Source organism: Rosa chinensis, chromosome 7, assembly GCF_002994745.2.
Source record: "Rosa chinensis cultivar Old Blush chromosome 7, RchiOBHm-V2, whole genome shotgun sequence".
Classification (NCBI taxonomy): domain Eukaryota; kingdom Viridiplantae; phylum Streptophyta; class Magnoliopsida; order Rosales; family Rosaceae; genus Rosa; species Rosa chinensis.
Window position 1 is genome coordinate 30310231 of NC_037094.1, and position 17201 is coordinate 30327431.

At 38.1% G+C, this 17201-nt stretch overlaps 3 protein-coding genes across 4 annotated transcripts; 1 reads left to right on the top strand and 2 right to left on the bottom strand.

The window, feature by feature from the left end:
- Nucleotides 1-103: 103 nt before the first annotated feature.
- On the bottom strand, nt 104-918 carry LOC112176099 (21 kDa protein). The gene has a single exon (XM_024313922.2). The coding sequence runs from the start codon at nt 891-893 to the stop codon at nt 282-284; it is 612 nt and encodes a 203-aa protein (XP_024169690.1). The 5' UTR covers nt 894-918; the 3' UTR covers nt 104-281.
- A 1127-nt stretch (nt 919-2045) lies between these two features.
- On the top strand, nt 2046-3705 carry LOC112176098 (UDP-glycosyltransferase 71E1). Its single transcript, XM_024313921.2, has one exon. It carries the CDS (start codon nt 2117-2119, stop codon nt 3572-3574), a length of 1458 nt encoding a protein of 485 aa, XP_024169689.1. The 5' UTR covers nt 2046-2116; the 3' UTR covers nt 3575-3705.
- Nucleotides 3706-3990: 285 nt separating this feature from the next.
- Nucleotides 3991-15949, bottom strand: LOC112176096 (protein ENHANCED DISEASE RESISTANCE 2). 2 transcript variants are annotated; one of them, XM_024313918.2, is made up of 22 exons: nt 15120-15949; nt 14909-14983; nt 14418-14471; nt 12785-12850; nt 12529-12632; nt 11880-11941; nt 11670-11786; nt 11482-11522; nt 11285-11385; nt 10397-10492; nt 10031-10095; nt 9882-9953; nt 9600-9755; nt 8924-9132; nt 8801-8840; nt 8549-8703; nt 8332-8433; nt 7460-7504; nt 7244-7384; nt 5683-5778; nt 5498-5599; nt 3991-4757 (listed from the first exon to the last, which is right to left on the bottom strand). In XM_024313918.2, exons 1-22 carry the CDS (start codon nt 15258-15260, stop codon nt 4644-4646), a joined length of 2154 nt encoding a protein of 717 aa, XP_024169686.1. In that variant the 5' UTR covers nt 15261-15949; the 3' UTR covers nt 3991-4643. The 2 variants fall into 2 exon arrangements, with proteins under 2 accessions (XP_024169686.1, XP_024169685.1); XM_024313917.2 differs by having other exon boundaries at nt 11874-11941; nt 15120-15948.
- Between the last annotated feature and the right edge of the window lie 1252 nt (nt 15950-17201).

Consider the following 17201-nt stretch of genomic DNA (forward strand, 5'->3'; position numbering starts at 1 on the left):
GGATTACTATGTATAATGTGCCTCCTAACTTGTGCATTTTGATGCCTCTATCTAGATTCTAGAACAAGGAAATCAAATTCACTTCATAAGAAAAATAAGGGTATACACACACTTACAGGCAATCTACTCCAATATTCCAATATTGTCAGCTTTTTTATTTATATTACATCCTTAAATCAATTGATTCCCAGATACCTACACCTTACATATACATTTAGGTATAGTACGTGTTACATGTATATTTCACAAGTCTCCCATAAGAGCAAATATGAAAAAAGAATCTAAGGATATGTAAATTTAGATAATGCATAGTGGTTGAGGAGTTGCACGGCATTGCTTGTTAAATGCGCGACTATCATAATATTTCTGCGAGTAAGGGTCTCCACTTTCCCGTCAAGATGATCTACAGCAAAGCTATCAAAGCATTTCTGCTCTATTGCTAGTCCGGCATTAAGCCACGCCTGAGTATTACCCATGTCAAGCTTGGGCTCAGAGCCTTCTGTTACATGATCCTCCAATCCCTCTTTGGAATTCTGGATGTCGTCCATAGCGACAGTAAGTTCATTTGCACATGCCTCCATTGTTGAAGCTAAAACAGGATTCAAACCACCAATCTCTTGAAACCGCTTCACTGTCGCTAGAGATTGTTTGGTGAACTCAAGAGTCACATTGACAGCAGTATAAGCTAGCAATTTCGGATCAGTCTGGATTTTGCATGCGTAATCCTTGAGAGAATTATAGCACAAAATGGGATGTAATGTGACTTTGCAAGAGGTTCTTATGAAATCGGTGTTTGGTTCATTAGGAAGCAAGGTTGCTGTGCAGGGGTTTATGTGGTTAAACAATGAGAGAATGGCGAAAGCTAAAAGTGTACGTACAAGATAGCCTTCCATCTCTCCGTCTCTGTTAGATTTTTTTTTTTTCTTTGAGAGATGGATATTAAGGAAGGTGAGTTTCAGAGCTTGATGAATTTGTAGAGGAAATGGTGCCTTGGTATAGGGAAAAACTTCTAATCAGTTGCTAAGGATGAGCCGGATTTAAAGGGTTGTTGGAGAATCACTCGGCATATGGTTAGAAAAACCTATTTGGTAAACTTCCAAGGAAATACCGAACTAATTAATACAGCAAATGCAGCCAAGAAAATGAATAGGATAACTTCAACTAATAAAGAAATCGATTAGCATAATTGTAGACTAAGTTAACTTCAACTATCAAATTCGAACTTACATAACAATCATTCCAGAATGAGGTTGAGATGCTATAATTTCAACATATACCTGCAGGTTTAATTTAGTACATTTCATTCTCGCAAAACCATCAAAATTGGCTTAAAATTAGGCGTGTCAAAGCACAATTTATCACTTAGAACATTTCTAATGAAGTCCTTAAATAAAGTCTCATGTACGGATTTAGGAAAAAAGAAAATAAAAAAATATTGGATCGACCATGCTGATTTGATGCTCTTATATAACAAAATCAAGGTACTCCTAATGCAAGAGAGAGTGTAAAATGAGGAGAATACAAATATGGTATGTATAAAATTAAAACAAATTTATAGGAGAATGCAACTTATGAGCATGCTTATACAATCAGAAGCTTATACATCATGAATAAAAACAAGGGGGATAGAATCTCAAGCATGTTTGCATAGCATAATTAGCTAGGGAGTGCGCAACTGCATTCACACTTCTCTAGAGGCGTGACGAAGAACAGAGCTTGGAATCAAGGATAAATCTTCATGTCTTCATAAAGAAACAAGAACGAAATTAAGTTACCTTTTACAGCAAATCGTCTTGTGACTATCTCTCTATTTTCTTTTTTTATAAGAAAAATTAAATTACAAATCAGAACCTCTACTATAACCCGACCCGAAACGGTCGAACGACTCAACAACACAGGTTACATAACAGCATTATTAACTTTTACTGACATTAAAAACAGGAAAGTGAAATTGGCACAAATAATTTTTTACCCAAAAATATCACACAACACCTTTTAGACCAAACAGTCACTTTTATACCAAACTGTCCAAGAGTGAGAGACCTCGGTCAGTAGTTATAAAAGAGCCTTCTTCTTCCTCTAGCCTCTCTCTCTCTCTGTGCTCCTACTAAACCCAATGACTGCTGAGATTCTAGTAGTGCCCAAAGATGGCAAGGGCCACCTCTTCCCATGCCTCGAGCTCTGCAACCACCTCATTGCCCGAAATTACCATATCACCCTCATCCTCGAATCTGATCTCACCTCCTCCATCCCCTCCTCTCTCCTCCAATCTCCCCTCTTCAAACTCACCAACATCTCCTCCTCCTCACCGCCGTCGCCTTTCCCCAGCCACCACATGCTTCAGGGCCTCGAGGCGTTCTTGGCCCAGCCACACGCCGATCCGACCCGACCCGTTTTCGCCGTCATAGACCACATTATGAGCAAGACGCAGGAGGTGTTTTGGAAGTTTGGGATTCCCACGGTGGTCTTCATCACCTCCGGGGCCGCCTGGGCCGCCATCCAGCACGCCGTGTGGGTGGTCCGACCCGACGACATGAAACCCGGCGAGGCCAGAGCCCTTCCCGGGTTACCCGAAAACATGGTCATTACGTACTCGGATCTCAAACAACGGCGTCCTTGGCTTCCGTCACCGCCACCGCATAAAACACCCTCCCACTCCGGCGGTCCTGGCGGAATGAAGCCGCCGCGAGGACCGCCTCTGCCGGGCGAACCGGCGCCGTGGGTGGAGGATGTGAAGAACTCCTCAGCAATACTGATCAACACGTGTGACGATCTCGAACGTCCATTTCTCGACTACGTTTCCGACTTGACCGGAAAACCCGTTTGGGGAGTGGGTCCCTTACTGCCGGAGCAGTACTGGAAGTCGTTCGAGTCCCTGCTCCACGACCCGGAGGTCCGACCCAAGCGCGAATCCAATTACACCGAAGACGAGATCATCCAATGGCTCGATGCCAAGCCACGTGGATCCGTCGTCTACGTGTCATTCGGCAGCGAAGTGAATCCCACAAACGAGGAGTACCCGGAGCTGACCAAAGCCTTGGAAGAGTCGACCCGGCCATTCATATGGGTCATCCAGCGCAAGTCCGGAAAACCTGGTCCCGGTTCGGGCCGTCCGGGTCCGGGTGGTCCACCGGAAGAGAGCTATTTTCCAAACGGGTTGGATGCTAAAGTCGGAAATAGAGGTCTAATAATTCACGGCTGGGCCCCACAGCTATTGATCCTCAGCCATCCATCGGCCGGCGGGTTTATATCTCACTGTGGGTGGAATTCTACGCTGGAGGCAGTTGTACGTGGCGTGCCGCTATTGGCGTGGCCAATTAGGGGCGATCAGTACTACAATGCGAAGCTGGCGGTGAGCTATCTCAAAGTAGGGAGCATGGTGTCCGAGGGCTATCCGGCTGATAAGGTTACCAAGGACGACATAATGGTTGGCTTGGAGAGGGTTTTGGAAGATGAAGAGATAAGGAAACGATCGGCAGCGATCCGGAACAAGTTTGAGAATGGCTATCCGGCAAGCTCGGTGGCGTCACTGGATGCTTTTTGTGATTTTGTCAACCAAAAATTTGTCAAGTAATGCATATTTCTCCTTCGCGGAGGATATTTACATGTACAGTTTGACATTTCCTCTCAAATAATAAAGATCATCCTTAAATGAGAAACGTGACAAGAGTACGCAAAATTATGGATGATCAAGTCTTTCAAGCATTCAAGAAAAATCCCCTTGGTTCTTCTTAAGTTTGCTTAAAACATGAAAACTAATTTCTGTATGAATGTTTATTGGAGAAATACATGGTTTAACATGGTAATCTCATCATGCAATTTTTTCATAGAAATCTAATTCACAGAAAGTTCGGACACTTGATTCAAAAAATAAAAAATAAACAAAAAAAAAAGTTCGGACACTGATGTCGCAACGCAATTCATAAGCAGGTCAGATTAATCTTTTAAAAAGATGAACCAACTTGATTAATACTTGGTACAAAACAGAAAGACAGACTCCCATCCCACAGAGGGACAACTCTTTCTTTATAGATATCCAAAGTTTACAAATAAACAAATCTGCTGGCTTGCCAATTCTTTCAGCAGGTACAAAAAGAACATGCAATTTGGAGGGGTACTACTACAAGGGCCAGCTGCTTCATAAAATATGTAGTCGCTGACATATAGTCATGCAACAAATACTGTATATGCAAAACTGGGTCATATGCATAGGAACACGGGCCAACCCATGGGTCATTCCAGATGCAAGGTTGCTATTACTCTATCGATCCAATAGCCCTATGCCATTCCCATTCTATAAAATGTCTTACAAAACTTGGTACGAAGTAACTACAAACCATCCTGCTATTACCAATGAGAACCACTAAAAACACCTAATATTCAGCATGGACCCAAACTTGACAGTCCCCAAAGGCTGGAAAGGAAGAATATACCTTGAATTGAACGAAAAAATATTGAACAAAACAATTTACCTGGACTGTACTTATTATAAAAGTCCTGTCACTTTTGTGCAAAAACTGCACTTGAGATATTGACTATCTTCATTCCTGAAGTGAGATATGGCAATGATATAAGGAGATGAATTACAAGCATATCTGAACCAATGATTTTGTATAAAACCAGAAGGGTTAATTGTCTTTCTGTCATGATGTAGATGGATCCGCCTCCAGCTTTGGAGTTATGGCAGATTTTAGTTCTATATGAGAAACACGGACTGCACCAATTAGCCGCTCTGGCAATTCATCTGTAGTATTTGCCTGTAGGAAACCAATTCTTAGTCAACTTACAAAGTAACATAACATTTGCCAACCATTGCTCATATGCATAAACCATGCAAGGAAAAGAGTTTCATACCCTAAGCATTGCTGATTACTCGAGCACAATTATACATTAATAAAGATCTAAGACGTTAATAACAACACTTTACGACAGTAGCACTAGCGCTTTAATTACAAATTGATGAAAGCTTGACTATCAGACATAAAAGCCGTATCCAACTATCCACATCTCTCAATGCGAAATAGAAAAAAGAAATGAACTTTCTAAACAAAATTAAATACGCAAATGCATCATCCTAATCAATTTCCATGGAACCAGTTAAATTGAGATCAAATTGGTCTTATAACAATGCATGCTGTAATCATAAATAAGCCAGTTTCTATGTCAGTAAATGACATCATACCAAAGATGACAATGGAACATGTATACTGTGTGTTATCTTAAATCAAATTACAAAAACTTCTTCATTTAATCTGATATCATATGCGGAGTATTTGTCATTTTTGCCATTACAGTGAAAGGGCGAAAGCGTCCTAGTTGGTATCAATTATTAATTTTCCATTCTGACTAAGAAAAACGAACAAGAAATAACGATTCAGTAGAACAAAAGATCAGGATTGCCATAAGTTGTGTGCTAGAACAAAAAACATACCATCTGTTTTGGATTGATTCCAGATCACAGTTTATTAAGATTTTTGGATTAGGTAAGAAAACATACCTGTACAAGAAAAGCCATGTCAACCACCAATGTTGTAATTACACCAGTTACAAGCCCCAAAACACCATTAGCAACAGTAGAGGAACCAATATCCACATCAATCTGCAGAAATATGAAAACCCTTAATAACAGATATAACAAAAACAGGTCCAAAGTCCAGGCCCAAAAAGGGAGCTTTATATTACTTCTAAGTACTTAGGACCGCGGATGTAATTGCAATCAACAGCTTTTCCCAACAAACAAGGGGTGCTTCCAACACTCTGGCGAACAATCCATGAACCCTGCATGGTTCCATAAATAATACTCAATGACATATATGAAACATACCCTGTTTCTAGTATATAACAGAGAATAAGAGAAGAAGATAAAACATACAGAAATAGAGTTATATAAAAAATAAATAAATAAATATATAAATATATAAAAAAAAAAAAAACAGAGCTTCTGCAGGAAAATCAAAGAAAATACCACCACAATAAGCATATAAGAATGGGAAATTCTTCATCTGAACAAACCTGCAGTTAAGGTTTCATTAGCTAAACTGGATGTCAATGCTTTGTTAGATGGTTCATTCAGATCTTCCTCAGAAGGCCACTCAAGCGCTCTCTCTGTAATCATGGGTTTCCATTCTAAACCATGAAGGCATGTACTCGATGGTATGGGAGACTGCCAATCAATTCTTATGATTTGGTTTTTCTTTTGGTGAAATTTGTGCATTCTTAGCTTTGTATAGAGTTGCAAATGGAGACTAGGAAATATAAGGAAAAAGAGTTGAACTAGAGAGGATTCTGGCTTCCATCTCCTACTGGCCTTTATACTATATTCTGCTTGGAAGTTAAAACTCCTGGATTGAGTTCTGGAATATTACACCTTGACTAGACTTCATTGAATCTGTCGTTGCAAGTTAGAAAGAATGCATCTCCCTAAATCTTTGAGAAGCTTTTGGCCACAGCATTTCCTTGGGGAAATGGTCAAGGACTTTTAAACGTCAATATCAACTTAGTTCAGTGCCTCTTAATTTGGGGCATTCCCTATTCATTGCCATGTTACTAGGCAATGGAAGCTCACTGATTCAATTTTGTTGGCTGGTGCTCATGTCATTGTGTGGTTGACTGGCACCTTTATATGAGTTGTGATATGATGCATAAGCCTTTTGTCAAATGTTTCTGATTTAAGTTAGGCAGTTGAATTGCTAGCATGTTAAGCCTAATATGGGGTTTGATCTTTAATCCTGCTATTGATGATTCTTCTTGGTATTGTCTAGTTCTTCCTTCTAAGCAATCTTGATTGTGTTGTATTGATCTTTTCCTTTTCCTTTCTTTGAAACAAAGATTGGAAGTAGCCAAAATGATTTGGATCAGATATGGCACAGAAATTTGCATCCCATTTCTGTAGTGATCATTCTAAAATCCCAAAGTATCGCCAACACTATGATATCTGTAGATCCTTTTAGAAAATACTAACATTCCAAAAGAAAGATACTTATTACATATGTGTGTGCGAGTGTGTCTGTGTATGAATGTGTATATTTTTTTATAAATGGGGGCTTAAAAAGCCCAAAACAACAAAAAAGAACAATACTTTCAATATATATATGTTTCCATATAAACTAGAAGGCCAAATTCCTGAAATTGGACTTCTATATTTTTTATTTTTAATCGTATAAAAAACTGAGTCAATACCTTATGAACTGATAAATAAGCTTCAGTCGACTAGTACGGAATTTATAGAAACTGAGATCAATACCTTAGGAACTGATGGAATAAGCTTCAGTCTACTAGTACGGAATTCATCATCACCGTCAACAAAACGTTGCAGGAGAGATCCAGGTACTAATTGCTTTGTCACAAAATAGAATACCATACTATAATGTGTTGACCCAGGAACCTGTAAACAGGAATCATCAATTCCTAACTCCTCAAACATCAAGACTAGTTGAGACAGAAAAGTAAAGCAACTTACTTGGAGATTGAAGACTATAGAGAAAAGACCTTTTTCTGAGGCAACCTACACAAATATACAAACAATATTCAGATATTACAAATGTAAAGAAAATGAAGCAAAGAAGGAACTCATTAGGATCAATGAACGTATCCTGCAGCTCAAAACGTATCAACCAAACAAAGAGAGAAATCCATCAAGTCCTAACTAGGACAACTATGCTCAATTACGGTAACAGTTTACAGTCCTACTAAAATGATCTGTAATTTCACAATGCAAAAAAAAAAAAAAGAAGAAGAAAGAAGAAGAGGAAGTAGAAGAAGAAGAACCAGATTATCAATATATCACACAATACTATTACCTCACTCCTCCGTCCAAGGCTGGTGTCAAAATCCCTTTTTTTCCTAAGCCCCACACTACCCAAAACACAGTCATCATTACTAAAATGGCATCTGATTATACAAACTGGTTTAACCTATAGCATTCGTCAATTCCACCACTACAGTTCATCTGACTACTGCTAAAGTCCAAAAATCGAGCCTATAAAATTTAATTGTGCAGTTTTTTATATCATATTAACACCAAGTTACCAACGAACTCATACATATCATCCATTCTCACCGAAAGTTCAATCAAATATTTGATAAGTGCAAGTCCTATTGGATCTTGAAAACGAAATATACATTTTAACCTAAAGTACATTCAAGTTTTGTGATTCTCCATTAAGACGGTACAAATTCGAATGCAAAAGAGGCTCTTGGTATTGTTCAGAAAATAGTCTAGAAACACCTTCCGTAGAAAAGGGGATTAGAACTTCTAAGAGACGTAAAGTAATATGCAAAGCAGCAACTGCTTTTTATTCCATCTAAGTAGGATAGGACTTGAATACATACTTGTGCTGCACATCCTTGACGCCTTACAACATGGTCCATTCTCTTTGTATCTTTAAACCAATCAACAGCAACGAGATCCATTAGATGTTTTCCTGCAGGAATCTTCAGATAGCATGCCGACAAGGGTATCAGTCATTAACCAATAAATGTTGGTTCATAATTTAAAAATAAATAAATGAATCAGAAATTACATAAAAAGCAGGTCAAGTAAAAGAACCTTCGTCTTGTCATAACAAAAATGCTTGCTACGAACTCTGAAGTTGTTTCCGTCCGAAATTGTCCAGCAATCACGGCCTTTGTCATTATTATCACGCCGTAGATTACCCGAAAAACAGGACAAATCAATTTGGTCGGCTGGTTCTTCTTCTACGGCTTCATATCATGAGAGACATTGTAATTAGGTGCTCCAATCAATTCATTAAACAAGGATCAAGACCATTAGAATGAGACTGAGATGGTAATTATCTACCTGTTCTCTTGACATCACTCTGAATCCCATTCTGGTATGCCTGGAAAAGGAGCAAAAAACTATAATTTGTATTCCTTTATATACAGAAAGCATACGAGCACAAGTCTTGAATCCAGATCTAACCTCTTGTTCAGCCTCAGCGATTTGAAATTCTTCATCCTCATCCGAGTATTCATCCATCATCACCGAATTTCTATTTGCAGAACTAACAGAAGAATCAAGCAACTTTTGACCCTTGCGAGAAGAAACAGAAGCTGAGGACATATTGACCATAACAGGGATCCTAGGAGGAGCATTCCTTTCATCCGTCTGAGAAAACCACTCACGCAGCCCTTTAATAAAAAGAAAAGAAAATAAGCATAGAATCTCTCGGTGCTCCAGTGAGATGTTGAATGAAAGAATTTGACTAAACTACTGAAAATCAGTAAAGAGAAAAAAAAATTAAAATAAATAAATAAATAAAAATAAAAACAAAACAACCATGTGAAATCACAACATGGAGTAGCTGATTGAGAAAAGATTTCAAATTCATTAATGTATTGAAGACATAATTTCTTATATTCAACTGTTTTTACTGCAGTGCCAAAAGTTCACTCAGATTTCCAAATACTATGTGACAAAAGAAAATTTGCCTCAAGGCCATCTGCTGAGCTACAAACATTCGAACAAAACAGAAAGTGAAGTACACAGAGGTTATGTACAATGTGCAATGCGTGGTGATCAATCATAGAACTAACACAGAACTTTTTACGTAGCATTGAAGATTGAAAGCTGTTATAAAAGTAAATAAGGAACTTACCGGCAACACTATTTAACACCTGAAGGAGACAATGCTGCTGAAAGGATGATACATAACCCACACCCCATCCTTTTAGATCAATCTGCATCAGATGCTGCACCTGAGTTCTGGGCCTCCCATTTCGAGGTTTTAGAGGGGAAATGTTGAATCCCCCACCTTAAAAGAAAGAAGTAAAAATGTTGTTACTTATATGGTTTACTATAAACTAAAAGAGAAGACGAACAATCCCAACTAATTCTCATCCCATGAATGCTTCTACCTCTAGAGAAGAAAAGAACTTACTTTCAATATGTGCCCGCACATAACCTGGCTGTGGGCCACAGTTCTCATGCTCCCTAGAACGAAATAACACAACTGCACCATGAAAAGAAAAGATGATTGGCAAATTATCTCCACCGATTAATGAGAGTCATGCAAGCAGTACAAATTACCATAGCTCCCATCATCATTTCGACGCCAATACCGCACATAGCATAGGTCACGGGGCCACACAACCCTGAAACACAAACGATCCTTGAGCAACAAAATTGAGAAATGCATAAGTCATACCCATTCTCCCCTTAGAGCTAGGTAGAATGGTAGACAAGACATGACTACACATTTCTAATTACCATAAGCAAGAGAAAGCCATAACAAAAGTCTGAAACCACGAAAAATTTGTAACATATTCTCCAAACTTCTCGAGCAAATAGGACAATTGAAGCTCAAAGAAAAGTCTATAACAAGTAGATACTATATCCGACTAGATTGTTTAGAAGAATATGAAACTACAATCAGGATCATGGTGAAGGAATTACATTGGGAACCAGTCTAGCTGAAGCCTATGATAAAGTACTGCTGTATGTCCATCCACTTCCTCAACTAAGCTACCATACTGGAAACTACAATCCCACCTGCAATGGAAAGACGAAATCAATAATCATACCATTTAAGATAAAAATATAACAGCATAACCCATGGAAAACTACAGATTGGACCATAAGATCCATGAAGTGTCCACTCATCCAGCATGGGTAATTCCGGAGGAGCGCCAATGGCTCAGGTTAATAGATTCAAATGGGTGTGTCATGATACATTATCCAAGGAAAGAAACTAATGGAATCCCAAGCGTATATAGATAGACCACAGAACCATATCTTAACTACAGAATCCATTCAATTAAAGAAATGCTGCAACACATCCTGCCCACATGCACACTCTAAGAAAAATCCAAATGAAATAGCCAATGAAAAAAAAAATCTATGAAGATGCGTTCATTTAGGAATATAAAAACATTCTTACACCAGAAATATTGGTGATAAATGGTAGCAATACAAGCACCGAATTCAGATATTTCAATTTCAGTATGCATATACAATATGGGGCCCACTGGCCACAAATCGCATACCCATGACAATCAACAAGTCATGCCATATAAGATAAAACTGACATTTTGGATTAAATTTGGAACACCTCTGTCAATGCGCACACATACACACACATTGTCAGTAATGAGCCCTATCCCTGGACCACAACTGATACTGCTATGAATGATTTCAATTTGCACTTCTTTATTTTTACAAATAAGATTAACCAATGATGTACTTAGTACTTTCATGGCATAGAAAAATAAATTTGAATCGGATGCACATCAACATCATCAGGGAAACTCTATAAAATGTAAAATTGTAAAAGGAAACACCTACTCAAACCGTGTTTGATCCATGCTCATAACAAGCTCGAAAATTTCTTCACAAGTAGCCTCAACCACTCCTACAGCTTTCATGGCTCTACTACAACTCCTTGGCTGCAAATAAATAACAAAATGAGTTTGCAACCTAAGACAACCTGACATAAAAAAAATGGCATAATTGAAAAGCTAAACAAAGAAAGAATTCCATACAAGGTAGTCTACTTCAAGAAGCTCTTCGAAAATGCGTAGTCCTGCCAAAATCCAAAAATAGAAAAAAAAATGATAAATAGATTCTCATCAATGCCATTATCAAATAGTTAACAATTATGTTGCCAAGTCACATCTCTAGCTTTAATAAAAGCAGTATACGGGGGGTGGGGGTGTAAGGGGTGCTTCACCGTTTTGGCATTGAAGAAGACGCCAGTGCTTCCGGGAAAATGCTTGATTATTGTTGCTCTGGTTAGACAGCTCCGAGTCTAGTTCTCTTGTCCAGTCAAATATCGATTCTGGAGGACCTGTATATTATCAACGACAGTAAGATCGGGGAGAGATTGCACCTATCTATCTAGAATTCAATGAGAAAAAGAAATCTCAGTTTAGACCATTTCCAATTGTTGTTCTTCGTAACAAATTTGGATGAGTGTCATCTTCATCTTCCTGGGCACTAAACCTGCATAGAAATTATGGAACAGATTAAGATAGTAGTTGTGTCAAAAACCTAGACCACATAGACAAAAATGAAAAATCATATTTTAAGTTCAAAAAGTATATGCTGGAAATAAAGTATGTCACTGCAAAATAGGTAGACTTTGAAGCAGTAAACGAAAAAATAAGACAACGGTCATTTCTGAACTGTACATTTAATGGCCTGACATAAGATGATAGAAGCATAGATAAATTTTGAAATACTGGACAACATGAGATAATAAGAAGACAGTTATTTTACAACTAGTAGCATCTTTTAGTTTATTCCTTCATGGTTCAACTAGTATGTCAACCAGTACGCTCTCCAATGCTCAAAACTAGGTTCGAGAAGTGCTTTTCCTACTTGCATATTTTCCCTTTCTCTGTTTCTTCCTTTCAAAATTTAAATGTAACATTGAAGAGCATGTGAAGGACAATCAAAAAGAAGAAAGATCACAGATCATCGTCTATCAATATCCAAAATCATGCAATATGTGGCTGTGTATGATAAATTTATCATTACATATCAGTTAAATTCTGTTTCTTTTCCCCCAAACAAATTCATATACTTACTGACTTTCACGGTCTGATGAGGAAGCCGTCCTCCCATTATCCATTCCAGATTTGTATTCAAAAGAAACATATTTGTTCCCATTTGCAGCTTGTGAACCTTGATGCTGCACAAATCAATGTGGAATCGATCATGTACCCATTAGCTCATGACATGCGAGAAAGCATAAGTTGTCTCTATTTCAAATAACAAGATATGGAGGGTGCAGGGGAGGAAGAATGTTATCATACTAATAAGCACCAGTCCAAAAACAATTACCTGATCAATGACATATTCAATTTTTTCCTTCCATACTAGTGCCTCCTGGATGTTAAATGCTGCCATCTGAAGCAAGAACATAACCCAAATACATAAATATTCCGCACAACAAGAAAAGAAGACAACTAGTTGAGCAGAATTAACTTCAGCTCTCAGGAGTTTAAAGCAGTTAACAAAAGAAGAACGTATGTGTGTGTGTATCAATATTTCTTACACAGCTACTATGTATGACATAACTTCACAAATAGATAATTCCCAGAGAAAGCGATAGAATTTCAACCCCAAGAGTTCAAAACATTTACCAAAAACCAAGAACACCAAGTGCCCATTGTGTTGTAGACAATATTATACATATATGATTGCTTGAATATAGATCAACAAGAACACCACGAAAAAACCAAGTACCATTGTGTAGTAGACAGTATATGAAAAACTGTTGATAAAGTTATTAACAGAAAATGCTCAGATACTTGTTCACTTTACAGTCAGCCAGTAACATTAAGTAAACACGTCTCTTGCTTCTAGACATCTGCTACATTTCTTTGTTAAGTAAGACAAAATCATACTTACGAAAGTTACGAGTATTATAGAATAAAAAAGATCCTACACTATGCTTAGGAATTTAGGAAGAAAAGAAGAGAATAAGAAGTGTAATCCCTAGGAAAAAGAAAAATGTACGTGTTCTCTATACTCTTAATTGAATGATTCAATAGAAAAGGTAATACCTTGTCTTGACTGGTTTGATAATTAAAGTGAATGGAAGTGGAACAGACGATTATGTATATTTTTACTTTATCATTATCCCCTCCTAATTATAATAAAATGAAAAATAAGAAAACACTGACGAGCCCAGATGCTTCAGATATTTTTAGGTAATACAATGTTTTCTGTTACAACAACTATCCTTTGTAACCAAATGTAACCAGCTTTGAAACGGAAGTAAATAAAAAATAAAAAAGCGGGCAAAAAGGGAGACAAAATCTCGTTCTCCTTAATATAAAATATATAAAAATATAACATTTACAATTTACAATTAATACTAAGCACCATCCTGTGCTCTATATATCAGACTCCGACTCAAGCCCTTAGAGCCCAAAATGAACAGATGGAAGTCCTACAAACTATATAGGTAGCACTTTAATCAGGAGTTTTATCTCATCGGTAGATTAGTGCCTAAAAAAGAGAGTACAGCATGCCTCTGCACATAACATGCTGAAGCTAGAACTGGGGAGGTAGTAATCTAAAGCTTATTACTTCACCTTATTACATGGTGGCTGCATGTGCACCATAATAAGGCCAATAACAAAATAAACAGGCATATATGAACAGCCCCAATGACTACGAAAAATGGCAGCACCTGATACTTGAGAACTTATTAGCCCTTCTAACCAAAGTGTTTCATTTTAAAAACATTGTTTTAGCAAATAAATCATAAAGCCAGCATTTGTCACACAAGAGCTTGTAAATAGTATGAAAATGCAAGTCAAGTTGACAGAGAATAAATGGTCAAATCTAACAGTATGCAAATTTTCTAAATTTTTCGAACTGCCCATACATGTCATGTAAGTTTGGAAGAACATCAAAGGCAGTATCTTCATATAATTCCAAAAAGAGCAAAGGAAAAACCACTCACCGTAATTCGAAGGTACTTATCTTTCTTGTTGTAAACAGATAAAACATATACCATCTGCACCAAAAGATATATAAACAAAATATCAGGACCATCACCAGCAAAAGTATAGAAAGCACTGCACACGACCATAGCTTGATGAACAAACCAATTCAGCTCAAAAACAAACTTTTGTTTGTGAAGCTTCAACCCACAAGCAGACATTTAAAACTTCATCAAGCGTCTTAGTAGCATAACTTTTGGATAGAAATTACACAATCAAATCACAAGATTTTAACCTCAAAAGCAACTTAATTATAAGAAACATTTAGTTTACTTTGAAAGGTGGCAATGTTTGTGAATTGCCAGGGTCGGAAGTTAACAAGTTGAAGAACTCAAATGAACCCTGACCGACAGTCCACAAGCAAACCCGAAAATTACAGAACACATTCATACAATGCTTCTACGGGCAAGAATTACAAATGCAAATTACTTGAGAGCATTAATGAACTCACATGCCCATGGTGAGTCTTCAAGCCTCGGTCCTCCACTCTACAATTCCCATCAATTAACAACGTCTTGATCGGAACCTAATCAAGCAAAACACCAAAACACCTCACCGAAATGAATTCTAACTACAATTTCCATCCACAATTATCAAAACAAACTGAAAAAAAAAAACCTCAAGATTCTACTACTTGTACTAAAACTGAAGAGCTGACTGACCTGATTATCTTGCGGCTTCCTCTTGTAGTAAGCGAGAAGGCGAGACTCGAGGACGAAATAGCGCATGTGAATGAAGGATCGGCCGATCTTCCTCCGGCCGTACCGCACCATCCAACCTTCGTAGACAACTTTAGACGACATCGTTTCGAATCGAGCGCAATCCGAGCCGGAAATCGAAACGCAAAGTCTCACCGACTCGGAAGCTCGGATCGAAATCTCCGCTTCCTTCCAGCAAGACCACCCGGCGCAGAGACCCCTAAGTGACCTGAGGATCGGTCATGGCGCGAAAAGCAGAAACTCTCGGAGCCGGAGAGACCAGTCGTCGGCGAATCGCAGACCTAGTCCTGGAAATTCCACATTGCCAGAGAAACGCTTTGGAATTGGAGTTTGAAAGAGAACAGGTGGCGATGAAACTCAGGAGGGGGAGAGGGAGGAAATGCCCGGGATCAGAGAGAGAAACGACGACGACGTATAAGGTCAGCGAGGTGGGGTGGGGGGAGTGATCAGACGACAGCGAAGTTGAGGGAGGGATTTGTGACGGCCGAAAGTTGGAGATCCCACGTAAGGTGAGAAAGTTTACTGTGCCTCGGGAGGAGTGCGCCACGTGGAGGAATCTGACGATAGCCAAGGGGGGGTGTTGGGTGGCTTTGGCGCCGTGAAAGCTTTCGCTAAATTTTGAAAAGATAGTGCGGTCCTTTTGGGCGTTGGGTTGTACGACTACGACTATGATGCGCCTGTTAATCGCGTGAGGGAAGAAGAAGAAACAAGAAGAATTGGAAACTTTCTATCGACTTCTCGGTGGTGAACATCACACGGCAAAAATTACATTACTTTCTGTTCGATACAAGTTAAGACTGATTGTGTTTTAGGCCGTTGGTTATGGCCGGGCTCATATACTCAATAATTGAGAAGACAAGTTTGGTCATTCACTCTACAAGTCATTCGTATTAGTTTACAAATCCAACTCAAACTACTTTAGAAATAAGTAATCGATGTATTGGAGTTAGTAAGTGATAAGGATATAAATTACTCAAACATAGTATTTTACTCAACTTCAAGATAACATTAGCCAATAAGAACAAGTTCAACGGTTGGGCCACTGGGTACTGGGTACTGGACCATGTTCACTGCTTTTTTATGTTTATTTCCACCCGTTGGGTTTAGGTCACTAGGTTAGTTTTTAAATAGACTTGAGTCACTTTGCGTCACTCTCTAGATCAATTTCAAAAATCAGTGAACAATGTCTGACCAATAACCCAATGACCCAACGGGTGAATTTGCTCTAAAGAGAGTCTCATTCAAGACAGCCAGACTCAAGATCAATTCCTGCCATTGAGATGACAATCGAAGTCGATCAAGATAGAATTTTATATTAAACCAGTCGATAATAACTATTGGGAGCAGTCAGAGACAGAGTCTTTAAGCAAAAAGAAAATCAAGTTCTACTCAAACTCAAAGAGTTAAGAGATCGATCATGCCAAATAATACAAGTCAACTCATATTTGACACATAACTCCATAAACTCAAGCCTGTAGCTTTTTCATTCTCGTTTTACTTTCTAGTTAGGTAGAATGTTTTTTTCCCAATTTATTACTTTTTAGCTTTGTTAAGTTTCAAGTCAGTCCCTAGTAACTTAGTAGAGCTGTCAATGGGTCGTGTCAGGTCAAGATATTTGTAGTGTCGCAAGAGACAAACTCAAACCCAACCCATTTAATAATCGTGTCAAAAATTTAAATCCAAACTCAACCTATTTATTAAACAGGCTACCCATTTCCAACCCGCTTAACCCATTTAATAAATAGGACGTGTAATGTTAGACAAAATGACCCCTTTAAGGTTAATAATGTGACCCATTTAACTAAAAAAATGCATAAATTGATTAAATTCGCTAAAAACTCCACAAGACAAATAATATAAATAATTATATATAATTCATAAATAATTAAATCCAATAATTATAAAGCAAAATATTTCAAATTGCTTAATCATATGATCAAATACTCCCAACGTCCAAAATTTCAAGTAGAAGTACAACATAATTGGGTTATACGGGTTCACTTCATGTTGGCGGCCTGCCGGGTT